The sequence below is a fragment of the Scophthalmus maximus genome, chromosome 14 (genome assembly GCF_022379125.1).
Source record: "Scophthalmus maximus strain ysfricsl-2021 chromosome 14, ASM2237912v1, whole genome shotgun sequence".
NCBI lineage: Eukaryota > Metazoa > Chordata > Actinopteri > Pleuronectiformes > Scophthalmidae > Scophthalmus > Scophthalmus maximus.
In genome coordinates this window covers 423,455-440,363 of record NC_061528.1, presented here as the reverse complement: position 1 = coordinate 440,363, position 16,909 = coordinate 423,455, and the positions used below count along the sequence as shown (strand labels likewise).

General features: G+C 48.7%; 1 protein-coding gene across 12 annotated transcripts in view; it reads left to right on the top strand.

Moving 5' to 3' along the window:
• Positions 1-16,909, top strand: part of ttn.1 (titin, tandem duplicate 1) — a 161,136-nt gene that overhangs the window by 66,078 nt on the left and 78,149 nt on the right. For 11 of the 12 annotated variants that reach the window (XM_047337053.1, XM_047337052.1, XM_047337051.1 and 8 more), the window contains 37 exons: positions 16-155; positions 399-525; positions 1,560-1,823; positions 2,348-2,487; positions 2,573-2,699; positions 2,974-3,240; positions 3,358-3,624; positions 3,728-3,994; positions 4,510-4,649; positions 4,741-4,867; positions 5,282-5,424; positions 6,476-6,599; positions 6,720-6,986; positions 7,567-7,664; positions 7,754-7,922; positions 8,027-8,296; positions 8,422-8,688; positions 8,768-9,046; positions 9,209-9,617; positions 9,720-9,844; positions 9,936-10,202; positions 10,291-10,560; positions 10,648-10,947; positions 11,043-11,345; positions 11,435-11,622; positions 11,733-11,847; positions 12,202-12,489; positions 12,748-12,899; positions 13,501-13,648; positions 13,775-13,952; positions 14,092-14,213; positions 14,438-14,725; positions 15,099-15,395; positions 15,492-15,678; positions 15,766-15,881; positions 15,966-16,265; positions 16,476-16,775. In XM_047337053.1, the coding sequence (XP_047193009.1) occupies positions 16-155; positions 399-525; positions 1,560-1,823; positions 2,348-2,487; positions 2,573-2,699; positions 2,974-3,240; positions 3,358-3,624; positions 3,728-3,994; positions 4,510-4,649; positions 4,741-4,867; positions 5,282-5,424; positions 6,476-6,599; positions 6,720-6,986; positions 7,567-7,664; positions 7,754-7,922; positions 8,027-8,296; positions 8,422-8,688; positions 8,768-9,046; positions 9,209-9,617; positions 9,720-9,844; positions 9,936-10,202; positions 10,291-10,560; positions 10,648-10,947; positions 11,043-11,345; positions 11,435-11,622; positions 11,733-11,847; positions 12,202-12,489; positions 12,748-12,899; positions 13,501-13,648; positions 13,775-13,952; positions 14,092-14,213; positions 14,438-14,725; positions 15,099-15,395; positions 15,492-15,678; positions 15,766-15,881; positions 15,966-16,265; positions 16,476-16,775 (7,836 nt within the window). Of the gene's footprint in view, positions 1-15; positions 156-398; positions 526-1,033; positions 1,333-1,559; positions 1,824-2,347; positions 2,488-2,572; positions 2,700-2,973; positions 3,241-3,357; positions 3,625-3,727; positions 3,995-4,509; positions 4,650-4,740; positions 4,868-5,281; positions 5,425-6,475; positions 6,600-6,719; positions 6,987-7,566; positions 7,665-7,753; positions 7,923-8,026; positions 8,297-8,421; positions 8,689-8,767; positions 9,047-9,208; positions 9,618-9,719; positions 9,845-9,935; positions 10,203-10,290; positions 10,561-10,647; positions 10,948-11,042; positions 11,346-11,434; positions 11,623-11,732; positions 11,848-12,201; positions 12,490-12,747; positions 12,900-13,500; positions 13,649-13,774; positions 13,953-14,091; positions 14,214-14,437; positions 14,726-15,098; positions 15,396-15,491; positions 15,679-15,765; positions 15,882-15,965; positions 16,266-16,475; positions 16,776-16,909 lie in introns of those variants that run through there. The other variant, XM_047337061.1, reaches the window with a different exon arrangement.

Below are 16,909 nucleotides of genomic sequence, written 5' to 3'. Positions count from 1 at the left end.
TGTTTGTGGTTTCAGAGCGTGAGGCTGAGATCCTGAAGCCTCTGTCCAGCGTGGAGGTGGTCGAGAAGGAAGAGGCCAACTTTGATACTGAAATATCTGAGGATGACGTGGCCGGTGAATGGAAGCTGAGAGGCCAAGTGTTGACCAGAACCCCGGTAAACTGCCTTCACACTGACGGTTCAGAACATTTCACTCAAATAAGAGGGGGCAGAGAGAAATGAGAAATGACAGAAAGCAGGAAGTGGAGTCAGATCGAGTGAACGTCTGGTTTATTTCTTCTGATTGAAATCACGTTTGATTAAATCTATATTCATCTAATGTATTTAAGTTTATTTTCCTCAGAGAGATGTCAGACATATCAGTGTCACCTCACAGTTTGTCTGGACATTGTTTTTCAGACCTGTGACATCAAAGCTGAGGGCAGGAAACGTTTCCTCACGCTGAAGAGCGTCAAGCTGGACCAGGCAGGCGAGGTGTCGTACCAGGCTCTGAACGCCGTCACCAGCGCCATGCTCACCGTCAAAGGTACAAATCCTCCACACACAGACTTTGTATACACGTTGTTTCTGCTTGTCCTTTGTTGGCTGCTGCATTTCTTGGTCTTTGGAAAATGAGGAACTGAAGAACGCAGAGGGTAAGAAATGGTCTCTGTCAATAACTGCCCGACTGTTCGCACCTCCCAGAGATCGACATGGGCTTTGTCGACCCGCTGAAGGACGTTTCTGTGCCTGAAAAGAAACAGGCTAAATTTGAATGCACCATCACCAAGGATGTGCCAAAGGTCATGTGGTTCAGGGGGGCGGAGATCGTCACCCCCGGCCCCAAATATGAAATAATAGACGATGGGAAGAAACACATGCTGATCATAAACAGCTGTGAGTTTGAGGATGAGGCTCAGTACACGATCGAAGTGTTGGGCCAGAGATCCAGCGCTCAGCTGGCGGTGGAAGGTAAGTGTCAGACAGAACCCCACGCTTCCCATCGCTCTTCTTCTTCTCTGTGTTGTCATTCTGTGTTTGTGGCTGTCGAACCGTCATGTCTGAGCTCTGACCTGATGTATTCCAGGCATGAGGCTGAAGTTTGTGCAGCAGCTTCAGGACCAAAAGGTCAAAGAAGGTAACACGGCGCGATTCGAGCTCGAGCTGAGTCACGAGAACGTGCCGGTGGTTTGGTACCGAAACGAAGTCAAACTCCATGTGAGCCGCTCGGTTCTCACACACGTGGAAGGAAAGAGACACGCTCTCGAAATGAGGACGTTGACTCTAGACGATACCTGCCAGATTAAGGCAGAGGCCATAGGGATATACTCAATGGCAAAACTGACGGTTATAGGTAACGACACACGTCTTTCTTCTTCTACTACATGTGTTCACGTCACTGTGCTTGGTTTTACTTCATATTTAAAATTAATGAATTCATGTGATGATGTGAGGGAGAAGATTTCTCTCCAATTCTGGTTTGCCTCTTGACTTCTGATCCAAACTATCAAACTAACATCTGTAATAAACATAAGACTCTGACGTGAACTGTACGTCCTGACTCTCTCGGTTCTGTTCCAGAGGGCGACGCCGTCTTCGTGGTGAAGTTGCAGGACTACACGGCCACAGAGAAAGACGAAGTGACTCTGGACTGTGAGCTGAGCAAAGATGTCCCCGTCGTCTGGTATCACGACGAGAAGGAGATCGTCGCCTCCAAGACGGTGGTCATGAGGTCGGAGGCGACTCGCAGGTCTCTGGTCCTGAAGAAAGTGCAGCAGAGCGAAAAAGGGAAATACGTATGTGACTGTGGGACGGACAAGACCTCAGCCAACATCAACATCGAAGGTAAACGGACTCTCACAGGAACAAACCTTCAGTGTCAGAGGAGACGATGGAACGTCCGTCAGTCGACTTTCAAGAAAAGTCTCAGACAAGAAAAACAAGGATTTTTGAGAAAAAGGTTTCTCTTTTCAAAATTCAGATTTTCTCGTGTTCTTTTTCTGAGGTCATTTTAATTTCTTTCACGTCTCGTATTAAAACTTGTGTGAGAAAGATATTTATTAAGTTAGCTAACATTAGCATTAGCATCAGTCTAGTCATCAGTCAAACAGATTCACTCACCAACTTCTTTCCAGAGGTGAAAACATCACCAACGTTAACTCTTCTACTGAAGTTAGCATGCTAACAGCTAACCCCGGCCCTTCTGCTGCTCGGATGACGGATTGTAATCTGTCTGTCTGACAGGAAACTGACATGTAGCAGCTTTTGAGGAAAAAATCTACAATTATTTTTGAAAAAGATTATCTTAACTTTGAAACAACGTCCAATATTTGATGAAAACGTGTCTCTGGTCCTCTTGTTTCCACCAGCTCGTGACATCAAGGTGGTTCGGCCGGTTTACGGCGTGGAGCTGTTCGACGGAGAGACGGCTCGTTTCGAGGTGGAGATCTCTGAGGACGACGTCCACGGCCAGTGGAAACTGAACGGAGAAGTTCTCAGTCCTTCCTCCGTGAGTGTCGTCGTCTGCTCGTCATTAATCTCATTGGTTTTTTGATGTGAAGACATAACTCATAGTTCATGATCTGTTTCCACAGGACATCGACATCATTGAGGAGGGAGGCAAACACACTCTGATCCTGTACAACTGCAGAGTCTCCATGACGGGCGAGGTGGTGTACACCGCCGCCAACGCCAAATGTTCTGCCAACCTGAAGGTCAAAGGTAAAACTGACAGCGAGGTCGTCTGATGAAGAGTTTATCTTCAACTGTCGATCACATAAAAACACGTCTTTGTCTTTTCTGCCTGTACTTGTTCGTATCTTGAGAACATTTCCAGAAGCTTCTAGAAATGAGTCTGTAAACTAAATTAGTTCCTTCACAGAAAATGTATCTAATCATTTTCCTTCACGTTAAACTTTCAAACACTCGTCAGGAACCAGAATCGTCTGTGAACTTGACTCGACTGCAGTAAAACTGCTTCTCGTTGTTCCTGCAGAACTTCCTCTGAACTTCCTGGCGCCGCTGAACGACGTCCAGGTCTACGAGAAGGACCAGGCGAGGTTCGAGGTGGAGGTGTCGAGGGTGCCCAAGAGCTTCCGCTGGCTGAAGGGCTCACAGGAGCTGCAGAGTGATGACAAGTACGAGATGACGCAGGAGGGAAACATGTACGTTCTGTCGATCCGGTCGGCCGCGTACGACGACGAGGCCAAGTACATGTTCGAGGCTGAGGACAAGAGGACGACTGGCAAACTGGCCATTCAGGGTAACCCCCCGGTTCTCATGTAGAACTCTGACCTCTGACAAGGTTCAGGTTGTAGTTCACGTCGTATAGTTTGAGTTTCTTCTTTTAAAGATACGTGTGGATGTTCTTCTGCGACAGGTATTCGTCTGGAGTTTGTCAAACCGATCAAGGACGTGACGGTGAAGGAGCGTGAAACGGCCGAGTTCAGTTTCGAACTCTCCCACGACAAGATCTCCGTGGCCTGGTACAAGAACGACGTCCGTCTGCTCCCCAGCAAGGTGGTGCACATGTCGGATCAGGGCAAGATCCACACGCTGGCCTTCAAGGAGGTCACCATCGACGACACGTCCATGATCAAAGTGGAGGCCATGGACAAGACTGTGACCGCCATGCTCACTGTCATAGGTCGGTGTCGCCGCAACAGCATTTTGAGTTTGGTTCGATGGAAATATTCACTGTCAAGGCTGAAACTGATTAAAACCATCGTTCACCGTCTTGTTTCCTGCAGAGGGCGACTTGTATTTCACCACCAAGCTGCAGAACTACACGGCCGTGGAGAAGGACGAGGTGAAGCTGGTCTGCGAGCTGAGCAAGGCCGTCGCCGACGTCAAGTGGTTCAAGGACGGGAAGGAGATCACTCCGTCCAAAAACATGGCCATCAGCACCGACGGGAAGAAACGCATCCTGTCTGTCAAGAAGGCGGAGAAGGCGAACATCGGGGCGTACACCTGCGACTGCGGCTCCGACAAAACCACCGCAAACCTCAACATCGAAGGTAAAAACCTCTGAAGGTGCTCGAGGGGAAAGTTGGTACGAAGGAGTTAACGTCAGTTAGAGCTACAGTGTGTAATATTCAGAAGAACTTATTCACAGAAGTTGAATATATTGTCCATAACCATGTTTATATATGAGTTAAATATAGTTCCAAGAGGTGGACCCGACCTCCGTGTGAGTCTCCATTTTTCTACGTCCTGTTGAATAGGGTTTTTGAACTAAACGGTCCAGAATACTTCGCGTTCACGTTGAATTTTACACTGTAGAAGAATCTTAACTCTTCTGTACGAGACGCTCGTCTGGTCTGGAAGACGTGGACCCGGGTCACAGTGTCACAAAGGACCGGATTCATCCACTGAAATAATAATAATAATAATAATAATAATAATAGACAACTTTTTTCATCCTGCTCAGGGAAATTCAATGGTCACAGCAGCACAGCATCACACGGTATCAAAAACACAATAAAAAATGGAGTCGGAGGAGTTGTTGAACTGATTTCTTCCTCCCCTGCAGAGCGCGACATCAAGGTGGTCCGTCCGCTGTACAGTGTCGAAATCACGGAGACGGAGACGGCCAAGTTCGAGACGGAGATTTCAGAGGAAGACGTCCACGGGAGCTGGAAGCTGAGGGGAGATGCTCTGCACCAGTCGCCGGTGAGTCCAGCTCATCCGTCGACCTGCAGCCGGAGGAACAACAACACGAGTTTGGAGTTTTGAATGAAACGTCCTTGTTTTCTTCTTTCAGGACGTTGAGATCAAAGAGGATGGAACGCGACACATGCTGATCCTGTACAATGTCCGTATGGACATGGCAGGAGGCGTCGACTTCTCCGCTGCCAACGCCAAGTCCAACGCTCAGCTTCGAGTGAAAGGTGAAGAGACTGTTTCCTCTCAGATCCTGAATCAGTCTGAAGAAGTAGAGCTGCTTCCAACGCATTCTGATTTATATATATATATATATAAACACATGGATATAGATAACATGTATGTATCCATTCCATATAAAAAAAGGAGCTAGATAAACAGTTCATGTAAATTGGTAGTTTCCTCAAACATCCAAAACTTCCACCTCTCCATCATCTGACATATCGACAGGAAGTCCCACCCTTTTCTGTCACATTCCAGTGTCACATGTCTCCAGCCAATCAGCTGCTGCTGGTTATTTTCAGCTCTTCAGACTTTATCTGAAGTGAGCGGCTGCTCTCTGATTGGTGGAGCATCGTCACCACTTCACTTCTCCTGTCTCACAAACTTCAGACTATAACCTCCGTCTCCCTGTTCCTCAGCGCGCTCCATCGGCCTGATGCGTCCTCTGAGCGACGTGACGGTGACGGCCGGAGAGACGGCGACCTTCGAGTGCGAGCTGTCGTACGAAGGCATCGAGGTGCAGTGGTTCCTGGGAGGACAGAAGATGGAGGCCAGCGACCGGGTGAGTCCAGTTGTGTCACTTCATCAGAATCTGTTCACAGAAAACTCACAGATTGATTCCTCTGATCGAAGGAAAATCGATTTCAGGAAGCAAAAAGACAATATTTTAATTTAGACTTTTGCAGTGCAAACATTTTAATGTATGACGTCATAAGTTAAAAATTCATCTTCATGACAGAAATACAATAAACGAGTGGTTCAGTTAAATCTGGACTTTTTTTTGCATTGTGTGGATTTTTGATTTATATAAAAAGTGACGAGGAATCACAAACATGAGTCGGTTTAGGTTACTTCAGATGAGCTTTTATGAATTTTTTTATTTACAATATGTAATTGTATCAGAATAAAATGTCAATTGTTTTTTTTAACGTGAAAGTGACATGACAGTGTTTTACTGTGTTGAGTTTCTGCTGCAGTTAAAAATAGTCAGAGATACCAGCAGCTGCTCTTATCGCTGACTCCGCCCCCTCAGACCAGATTTAACTCTTCACACGACGCTTCTCCCAAAACTTTATCTGAAAATATTTCATGTTTCTGAAGTCGAACGTCTGAATCGACTGCGCCACAGCAGAAAAAAAGATTACTAATAAAACAGTGACATTTAAGTGACTGAGCAGTCGTCATCGCTAGAACAACTTCAACAACATGTTTGTTTGATTAATGGTTCACCCCATGAGGGGCCCTGGGGCCACGGTGGACCCCCACGTGTATGTTCCATTATAATTTATACTGTAGTGGCTTCCAGTAGGATTGTAATCAGTCACTCAACTGATTATAAATTATATGAAAACTACTTTGATAGTTGACCAAAATCATTCATAATTTTTTTAATTTCAATTTACAAAATAAATTAAATAGAAAATAAAACACTTAAGACAAAAAAAAAATCTGCTTTTCAAAAGTGAATATTTGATATTTTGTCAGTTTTTCTGACCATATTCACATGACACTCCCTAGCTAACGACAGTCATTTATGTATCAATATCTAGGAAATGTTTTTACAGTGTAGTGTGTAGATGAGCACGCTGATGATTATTTTCCCGTCGCTGCAGGTGAAGACTCGTGTGGCGGGTCGAGTTCACGCTTTGACCATCAGAGACGTGAAGCTGTCGGAAGCCGCCGAGGTCAAACTGACCTCGACAGACTTCCAGACTCTGGCTCAGCTCATCGTCAACGGTGAGGACACAGCGGGGACAGTGGACGCATCGCAGGCTGAGATGACCCCAACACGAGTTGTGTCTGTGGTCATCGGCTGATGTCCTGTGTAACCTGAGTTTCCTTCTCGTGTGCATTCAGAGCCGGCGGTGGAGTTCACGAAGCCTCTGGAGGACCAGACGGTGGAGGAAGAGGCCGTCGCCACGCTGGAGTGTGAAGTGTCCAGAGAGAACGCGGAGGTGCAGTGGTTCAGAGAGGGACAGGAGATCAGAAAGACCAAGAAGTTTGACCTGATCGTCGACGGCTGCAAGAGGGCGCTGGTCATCCACGACTGCTCCCCGGACGACGCCAAGATGTACACGTGTGACGCCAAGGAGTTCAAGACTTCCTGTTTCCTGGAGGTCACACGTAAGGACGACAGTTACTGTCACGTGGATCCTGTAACAGCTCGGAGTTTAGAAAAACACAATTACTACAAGATTCAAATATTTATTTTAATCAAAAAAATTAGTAAAGATTAGTTATAAAGTGTTAACAGACTTTTCATTTATGACGTCATTACACACAGAAGCTTTTATCTTTAGTTTGACTTTACATAAGTTTGTGTACGGGACATGATTGGGCTTCCATTGGACATATTTTCACATTAGACTTTAAACTTTTACAGTGTATGAGGTGAGTAATCTGTAGTGACGTTAAGCCAAACATCTTTGATGTGAGTTCCAAAATGTTATCATTGATTAAAACATATTTAAATTATGTGAAAATATTTCTTTAGTCTCAAAAAATGTATTTTCCCTCGTCAGCTTCTGTTAGAAAAAATCCTAACTTTGCGCTTTTAGCTTCTGTTGCTGCCAAGAGAGAAAAAAACTGATGAAAATTCAGGATTTATTGGTTTTAATAGTTTATTATTAATGTAAATAAATATGAACCAGATGAAACGTCTGTCGGATTGAACCGTGTTTTACATCAGTGTCATGTTCGACAGCTCCTCTTGTCGAGTTCACGAAGCCGCTGCAGGATGTGGAGATCAGAGAGAAAGAATCTGCCAAGTTTGAATGTGAAGTGTCCCGCGAGTCGGCCAAGGTGAGACCAGACCCGATCAGCCGCCGCTCACGTCAGTCGATCTGTCCCACGATCCATCTGTGGTAAAAATCTAATTTCTCTCTCGTCAGGTCCGATGGTTCAAAGACGGCAGCGAGATCAGGAAAGGAAAGAAGTACGAGATCATCGCTAAGGGAGTTCAGAGGATCCTCGTCGTCCACAAGTCTGTGTTCGACGACGAGGCCGAGTACGAGTGTGACGCCAGAACCTCCAAGACCTCGGGCCTACTCACCGTCATCGGTGAGAAACACCATCGCCGTTTTATTCTTTACACTTCACAAAACAAAATGGCTGCTCTTTTCTGAGGAGCATTTTTCACCTCCTGACACTCTGCTCCATTACAGAGGAGGCAGCCAGGTTCACCAAGAACCTGTCCAACGTGGAGGGGACAGAGACGGACAGCGTGAAGATGATCTGCGAGGTGTCGAAGGCTGGCGCTGACGTCACCTGGTACCGGGGCGACGAGGAGCTGCCGGAGGGCGGTCGCTACGAGCAGATCATGGACGGACGCAAGAGGATCCTGATCATCCAGGACCTGCAGATGGAGGACGCCGGCGAGTTCAACTGCCGACTGAGTCCCGCTGTCAAGACGTCGGCCACGCTCAAACTCAACGGTGAGAAAACAGAACTGATGTGAAGGTCGAAGGAGAGACTCACGTCCAACTCGCATCATCTCACATCCAACTTTCTCTCCCTCCTCTTCTTCCTCTTCTTTCTCCTTTTCCTCTCCTCCAACCAGAACTGGCGGCTGAGTTCATCGCCCGTCCTCAGAGCCAAGAAGTGGTGGAGGGTGAGAAAGCTGAGTTTGCCTGTTCCGTCTCGAAGGAAACGTACGAGGTGAAGTGGTTCAGAGGAGGCAAAGAGGTGGAGGCCGGAGACAAGTTCACCATCATCAGTGAAGGAAAGAGACGGGCTCTTATTGTGAAGAACTGTGAGCTGAAGGACGAGGGAGGATACGTCGCTCACATTGGAGACGTTAAAGCCTCGGCTGATCTGTGTGTGATCGGTAAGAATCTTTTCTTTCTTTCCTTTGGGTTATTCCAGAGTGAAGGTTCGTTTCTCATGAGTCTGTGTTTTAACTACAGAGAAACTGAGGATCGTCACACCGATCAAAGACACGGAGGTGAAGGAAGGAAGTGAGATTGTGTTCAACTGCGAGACGAACGCAGAGGGAGCGAAGGCCAAGTGGCTGAAGAACGAGGAGACAATATTCGAGAGCAGCAAGTACGTGATGGCTCAGAGGGACAACGTCTTCTCTCTGAGGATCCGGGAGGCGCAGAAATCCGACGAGGCCAACTACACCATAAGCCTGACCAATCACAGAGCAGAGCAGGCCAAGTCCACCGCCAGCGCCAAAGTTGCAGGTAAATAATGTGAAGTTCTCCATTTTTATGAAAGACATTCACAGGTTTGATCTAAAGGGCTCAGAACATTTTTAACCAAAAGTAAAAGAGTAGAACTGATTCAACAGTTCAGTCACACCAACATTACTACAGAGAGTCGTTGACATTTCCTGAACTCCACAGAGGAGAAGCTGAAGTTCATGGAGCCGATCGAGGACGTGGAAACCCAGGAGAAGAAAACCATCAGCTTCTCCTGCAAGGTGAACCGCCCCGAGGTGACGGTGAGGTGGATGAAGGCCGGCCAGGAGCTGACGTTCAGCAAGCGCATCAACTACAGAGCCGACGGACTCAAACACACGCTGACCGTCAAGGACTGCGTCATGGACGACGAGGGCGAGTACACGGCCGTGGTCGGAGACGACAAGTGCGCGGCGGAGCTGATCATCAGCGAGGCGCCGACGGACTTCGTGGCGCAGCTCAGAGACCAGACCATCACCGAGTTCGAGGACGCCGAGTTCACCTGCAAGCTGAGCAAGGAGAAGGCGACCGTCAAGTGGTACAGGAACGGACGAGAGATCAGAGAAGGACCCAGGTATCACAGAGCAACGTCACGCAATCACTCAAGGTTTGTCTTATATATATGTATATTTCTCAGGTTCTTACCGGTTCCTGCTGGGACTCATTGTTTCCATAGATATCACATGGCGAAGGAAGGGAACGTGTGCAGACTGACCATCAAGGTGTGCAGACCTGATGACGAATGTGAATATGCTTGTGGCATAGACGAGAGAAGAACCAGAGCAAGACTCTTCGTGGAAGGTAAACTCTTTACGTCTCTTTGTCTCTTCTTCTCAAACACTCTTAAAGGAATTGAATCTATAACGTGTGACATCATGACTCTGTCCCGCAGAGACCCCGGTGGAGATCGTCAGACCACCTCAGGACGCGTTCGAACCCCCGGGCTCGGACATCGTGTTCGAGGTGGAGATCAACAAGGACCGAGTGGAGGTGAAGTGGATGAGGAACAACATGATCATCGTCCAGGGAGACAAGTACCAGATGATCAGCGAAGGTAAAGTCCACAGACTGCAGGTCTGTGAGATCCGACCCCGAGACCAGGGAGAGTACAGGATCGTGGCCAAAGACAAGGACGCCAGGGCCAAGCTGGAGCTGTCAGGTGAGTCACAGAGAAACTTCCACATGGTGTTCTGAGGAGAAACTGGAGGACGCAGTGAAAAACAAGATCTTTGTTTTCTCTCATTCAGCCGTTCCCAAGATCAAAACCACCGACCAGAACCTGGTGACAGACGCCGGTAAGCCCTTCGTCATGAGCGTGCCCTACGACGCCTACCCTCGTGCCGATGCCGAGTGGTTCTTCGAGGGCACCAGTCTGCCCGTCCAGAACATCGACACCTCTGCCGAAAAGACAGAGTACCGTCTGAAGTGCCCAAGCAAGGACGACCGGGGCCGGTACAGAGTGGTCGTCAGGAACAAGCATGGTGAAGGAGAAGCGTTCATCAACCTGGACGTGATCGGTGAGTCTGGGGGCTCAGGTTACTGATGGTGTTTGGATAACTGGATTCTGTATCTGGGTTTTCATACATCATGTCTGTGGTTTCCAGACGTCCCCGGACCCGTGAAGAACCTGAGAGTGGTGGACACTTCGGACGGTGAGGTCAGTCTGGCCTGGGAGGAGCCCGAGAGCGATGGTGGAAGCAAGATCGTAGCTTACATAGTGGAAAGACGCGACATCAAGCGTAAGACCTGGACTCAGGCAACGGACCGTTCCGACGCTCCAGAATACTGCGTCAGCGGCCTCCAGAAGGACTCCATGTACCTGTTCAGGGTCTGTGCCCGGAACAGAGTCGGCAGTGGACCCATGGTCGCCACCGAGGACGCGGTCCGAGCCAAGAGCAAGTTTGGTAAGTTACGACCAACAGTTCCCACTGATATTCACATGTCATCTCCAAACTTTAATCCAAATCTAATTCTCAACGTTTTTCTTTTCAACTATCAGACGTTCCCGACGCTCCAGAAAACGTGGCAGTCGCCAGTGTGAACAAGTTCGGTGCCACCATCAACTGGGAGTCTCCTAAGTTTGACGGCGGCTCCGAGATCAGCGCCTACGTGATCGAGCTCCGTGACAGGACGTCTGTGAAGTGGGAGGCGGCCATGGTCTGCGGTTCCAGCGACCGCTCGGCCATGTTGAATGACGTGGTGGAAAACAAGGAGTACATCTTCAGAGTCCGCGCCGAGAACAAGGCCGGCGTCGGCAGGCCAAGTGCGGCCACGAAGCCCGTCAAGATCATGGATCCCATCGGTGAGTTAAACCAGCAGTTCATTTGTTCCATGTGAAACACGTGAAACAAACAAAGTCATTTCATTGGAGCGTCTGTGTTGTGACTGCAGAGAGGCCGAGCCCACCGCTGAACCTGAACTACAGCGACCAGATCAGTTCTGCAGTCACGCTGACCTGGGAGACGCCCGCCAGCAACGGCGGCAGCATGATCACTGGCTACATCATCCAGAAGTGTGACGACGGCACCAACAAGTGGCTCCGCTGCAACGCCCGGCTGTGTCCGGACCTCTCCTACCGGGTACAAGTTCAACCTCTTCATGACAGATTAATTCTGATGGTTCTTCTCCGGGCGGCACGGTGGTGCAGTGGTTAGCACTTTGTTTGAATTCATCTATTCTCTCTCTTCAGCTGTCTGGGTTGAAACCGGGTCAGAAGTACCTCTACAGAGTTTGTGCTGAGAACGCCGCCGGCGTCTCGGATCCCGCCGAGCAGCTCGGACCGCTGCTCGCTGACGACCCTCACGGTACGAGACCGACGGTCGAATCTCTGCAGTTTTTATTACGGAGATATTAACACTGAATTTAAATGTTGCCGTCGCCTTGATCACTGAGCACAAACTCAGAAAATGTCTACGGACAAACATCACAAACATTTCCAGTCGATCTGCCGGTCGAGTCGTTTCACAGCAACTTCTTTTCCAATTATTGTGAATAATGTTGGATGAGTGATGAAGCTGCCCAAGGGCGTCACAGCTCGTTCCTCTGAATCTACAGAGGAACGTAGAGACAAAACTTTTTTGCAGAAATCCTTGTTATCATAACGCCTCCAAAAAGTAAATTACACTTTGTAGAAAACAATAAAATCTCTTTCTCTGCAGTCGGCCCGACCTTTGACCTGAGCGCCTTCAGGAAAGGCCTGGAGGTCATCGTCCCTCAGCCCCTCACCATCAGGGTCCCAATCACCGGGTACCCGACCCCCGTCCCCAAGTGGACCTTCGGAGAAAAGGAGCTGACCACGGCGGACGAGCGCGTCTCCATGGTAACGAAGCCCACGTACACGGAGCTGATGGTGATGCCGAGCGTCCGTCCGGACAAAGGCATCTACAGCCTGCAGCTGGAGAATGACGTCTCCTCCGTGTCCGGGGACATCGAGGTCAACGTCATCGGTAACGATCAATCATCTATACATGTCATCACTCTGTGCCACGACAGCAGATATGGGATGAAGATTGACTCTGTTACCTCAAGACTAATTTTCAGGAGGTGCTCAGCCTCTCACAAAATGCATTCTGGGTAAAGCTTCCAGCCAACCACCAGCCTGAGCAGCAAGAAGAAATGATACAATATGAAATAAAGTCTTTTTTTGTTTGTTTTGACTTTTGGTGAACAAAATTTTTAACTTCTTCTTCACCATTTTTTCCCAGCATGCCCCAGTGCTCCCAAGGACTTCAAGGTGGCCGAGGTGACCCGACAGCATGTCCACCTGATGTGGGAGGTGCCGGAGCACGACGGAGGAAGTCCGGTCAGCCACTATCAGATCGAGAAGAGAGAAGTGTCCCGCAAGACCTGGGCCAAGGTTCGTCAGAGAGACAGATAGACAGACAGACAGACAGACACACAGACAGAGAGACAGACAGAGAGACAGACAGACACACAGACAGACAGAGAGAGACAGACAAAGACAGACAGACAGACAGAGAGAGACAGACACAGAGAGACAGACAGACGGACAGACAACGAGACAGACAGACGGACAGACAGACAGACAGACACACAAAGAGAGGGACAGAGAGAGACAGACACAGAGAGACAGACAGAGAGAGACAGACAGACAGACACAGAGAGACAGACAGACGGACAGACAACGAGACAGACAGACGGACAGACAACAAGACAGACAGACGGACAGGCAGACAGACAGACAGACAGACACAGAGAGAGACAGACGGACAGACAGACAGACACAGAGATTTGATTTTTAAAAACAGTGTTTATTAAGATTCACCAGAGACAGAGAGACAGACAGACACAGAGAGAGACAGACAGACAGACAGACAGACAGACACAGAGAGACAGAGAGACAGACAGACAGACAGACAGACAGACAAAGACCTGGACGAGGCCACGTTCAAGGTCTTTGCAGCGTCTCCTGACCGTGTTGTTGTTGTTGTTTCCAGGTGGCTGGTGGCGTCCTGGACCTGGAACACACTGTGACAGACGTGATCGAAGGGAAGGAATATCTGTTCAGTGTCATCGCCTGCAACAAGTGTGGCCCTGGAGAGCCGGCGTACATCGACGAGCCCGTTAACGTCTCCTCACCTGCCAGTGAGTCTTCAGGCGTCTGCGTTAGAGTTAAAGTTTTCGTGGATAAAGCCTTCACCTGATATATATTGATCTGATATTTTACAAATATCCAGAATCTCACTGAACGTTATGGTTATTTTTTCACAGCTGTACCTGATCCTCCCGAGAACCTGAAGTGGCGCGACAAGACAGCCAAGACCATCTTCCTGTCCTGGGAGCCTCCAAAGTACGACGGCGGTGCCCACATCAAAGGCTACGTGGTGGACAAGTGTCAGCGTGGCACCGACAAGTGGGAACCCTGCGGCGAGCCCATCCCCGAACTCAAGTATGTCTCCACAGTTTGTCTCTGAACACTGTTTATCAAAGTGAACTCTAGTGATTTCTGCAAATGCTGAGTGTCTCCCTGGTTAACAGTGTCCTTTATTTTGGGACAGCTGTTTATAATGTCTGTTTGGTGCCCTCAGGTTCCAGGTGACCGGCCTGATCGAGGGTCAGTGGTACGCCTACAGAATCAGAGCTTTCAACAAGCTGGGAGCCAGTCGACCCTGCAGGGCCACTGACGAGATCCAGGCTGTGGACGCTAAAGGTAAACGGGTCCTCACACATCCAGACCTGATGCTGCTGGACGGGAGGAGCATTGTTCTTTTTCTACACATTTGTACTAAGAGAACCTTTGGCTTCTTCATACTGATTCACTGATGTTATCGAACTGGATCGGAGTAATGGCATAAGGATTATGAATTATTTGATGGGGACAAAAAATCATTAGATTGTAAGTAGAAATAACTGAATCCTTTATAATTCCTACAGAACCGCCAGAGATCCAGCTGGACGTGAAGTTGCTGGCCGGTCTGACCGCCAGGGCCGGGACCAAGATCGAGCTTCCTGCAGATGTCAAAGGAAAGCCCGATCCCCGCATTAAGTGGACCAAGGCCGACCTGGTCCTGCGGGCCGACAACCGCATCACCATCGACACCCAGCCGGGACACTCCAAGCTCTCCATCGCCGACACCACCAGAGGAGACACTGCCACCTACATCATCGAGGCAGTCAACACCTGTGGACGCGCCACCGCCACCATCGACGTGAACATCCTGGGTACGGTCAAAATTCATATTTATCATGTGACCTGGATGTTATCTTGCGTCGAGAAGGGAAATACTAACTAGTATAGGACTTGGACTAGGACCAGTTGTTGCCTTCAAGTTTTAGCTAGCTGTAAGCATGTTAGCCTGTAGCCTGTCAGCCTGTTACTGGAGCCATCTGAAATCATATCAAGGGAGAATTCCTCTCATCAGTTTAACACATGTTGTTGTTGGATGTAGAGTCAAACAAACCATAAACACTAGACAATCATAATTAGTTACATTAAGCTCAGTGTCCAGGTTGTTTTAACTGGTGTCTCAAAGCTTCTAATTTTATCAAGCTGCGTGTTTTGAGTCATGTTCACATTGTGTCCATTTCTCTCCAGATAAACCTGGACCTCCGGCTGCCTTCGATATCTCTGAGATCACCAACGAATCCTGCGTCATGGCCTGGAACCCTCCCAGAGATGATGGCGGCTCAGCCATCACCAACTACATCGTAGAGAGTCGTCTGACAGATAAAGAGGAGTGGGTCAAACTGTCGGCAACGGTGAAATACACCACCTTCAATGCCTGCAAGCTCACCGCGATGAAGGAGTACGTCTTCAGGGTCAGTGCTGAGAACCAGTATGGAATCGGTGCACCTGCAGAGCACGTACCGATCATTGCAAAGTATTCCTTTGGTGAGTAGTTTTATGCTTTGATCTAACAATCTATCAAAAACCACATTGAAATGTGAATATCCAATGACAGATGTTATTATTTTCCCTCTGGTTCAGATCCTCCCGGTGCTCCGACCAGAGTCACTCCCTCTGACGTCACCAAGGACGCTGTGACTCTGACCTGGTTCGAGCCAGACGAGGACGGCGGCAGTCCAATCACTGGGTACTGGATTGAGAAGTTCGATCAAGAGAACGACAAGTGGATCAGATGCAACAAACTGCCCATCAAGGACACGACATTTAGGTAAATTTTTATCACAAGTGTCAAGATTAAGAAATTTTGAAGACAGTGTTGAATATTCTTTCTGACTTTCTTTGTTGGGGGCTGCAGGGTGAAGGGACTCGCCACCAAGAAGAAGTACCGCTTCCGTGTTCTGGCTGAGAATCTGGCTGGACCTGGAAAACCGAGTGTCGAGACCGATCCTGTCCTCATCAAAGACCCCATTGGTACGTCACATGTCCCGATTGGGAGTTAATTGGATCGAGTAAAAGAACTTGGAATTATTATAATAACATCACACTCTTCTTCAGATCCACCATGGGCTCCTGGCAAACCTTTCATCAGGGAAATTGGCAAGACCACTGCCCTGCTGGCGTGGACCCGACCGGAGCACGACGGGGGCGCTAAGATCGAAGGCTACATCATTGAGTTCCAGAAGACTGGAAGTGAGGAATGGATCCAGATCGCAGAAGACGTTCCTCAGACCGAGCACCAGTTGCAGGGTCTGATGGAGAAACAGGAGTACTCTTTCAGAGTCAAGGCCGTCAACAAGGCCGGCGAGAGCGAACCGAGCGAGCCCAGTGACCCCGTGGTCTGCAAGGAGAGACTCTGTAAGTTCAGCTTAGGCCGGACATGTACTTACCTCTTAGTGTTCATGTAGACAACCAGATGCATTGTGAGCATAATTCCACTAGAGGGCACCACATAGCTAAGACTGTAAAGAACCTCTGGATTTACAATGTGTAAAGGTTGAAGGTTGTAGGATTGCTCATGGTCAATAAGAGTTGAAGAGCCAATACTTCTTGTCTTCTGTTCTACAGACCCTCCGTCAGCTCCTCAGTGGCTGGAGGTGACCAACATCACCAAGGTCAGCGCTGACCTGAAGTGGCAGGCGCCCAGCAGCGACGGAGGCTCCCCCATCACAAACTACGTGGTTGAGAAGAGGGATGTAAGGCGGAAGGCCTGGCAGGCGGTCGACACCACGGTCAAGGAGCTCAAGTACACCGTGACTCCTCTCAACGAGGGCTCGCTGTATGTGTTCCGCGTTGCTGCTGAGAACGCCGTCGGGACAAGTGAATTCTGTGAAATGGAGGATGCTGTGCTCGCCAAGGACACCTTCAGTACGTACAGTTATGTGTCAATGTTTTTATATCTGAAGATTTACTCAGTGTTGTGTTTCAGTGTTCAGTTCAGTGTTCATAAAAAGTTTAGAGCTGATGTGTTTGTTGACAGTGACAGCTCATTGATTATTCAT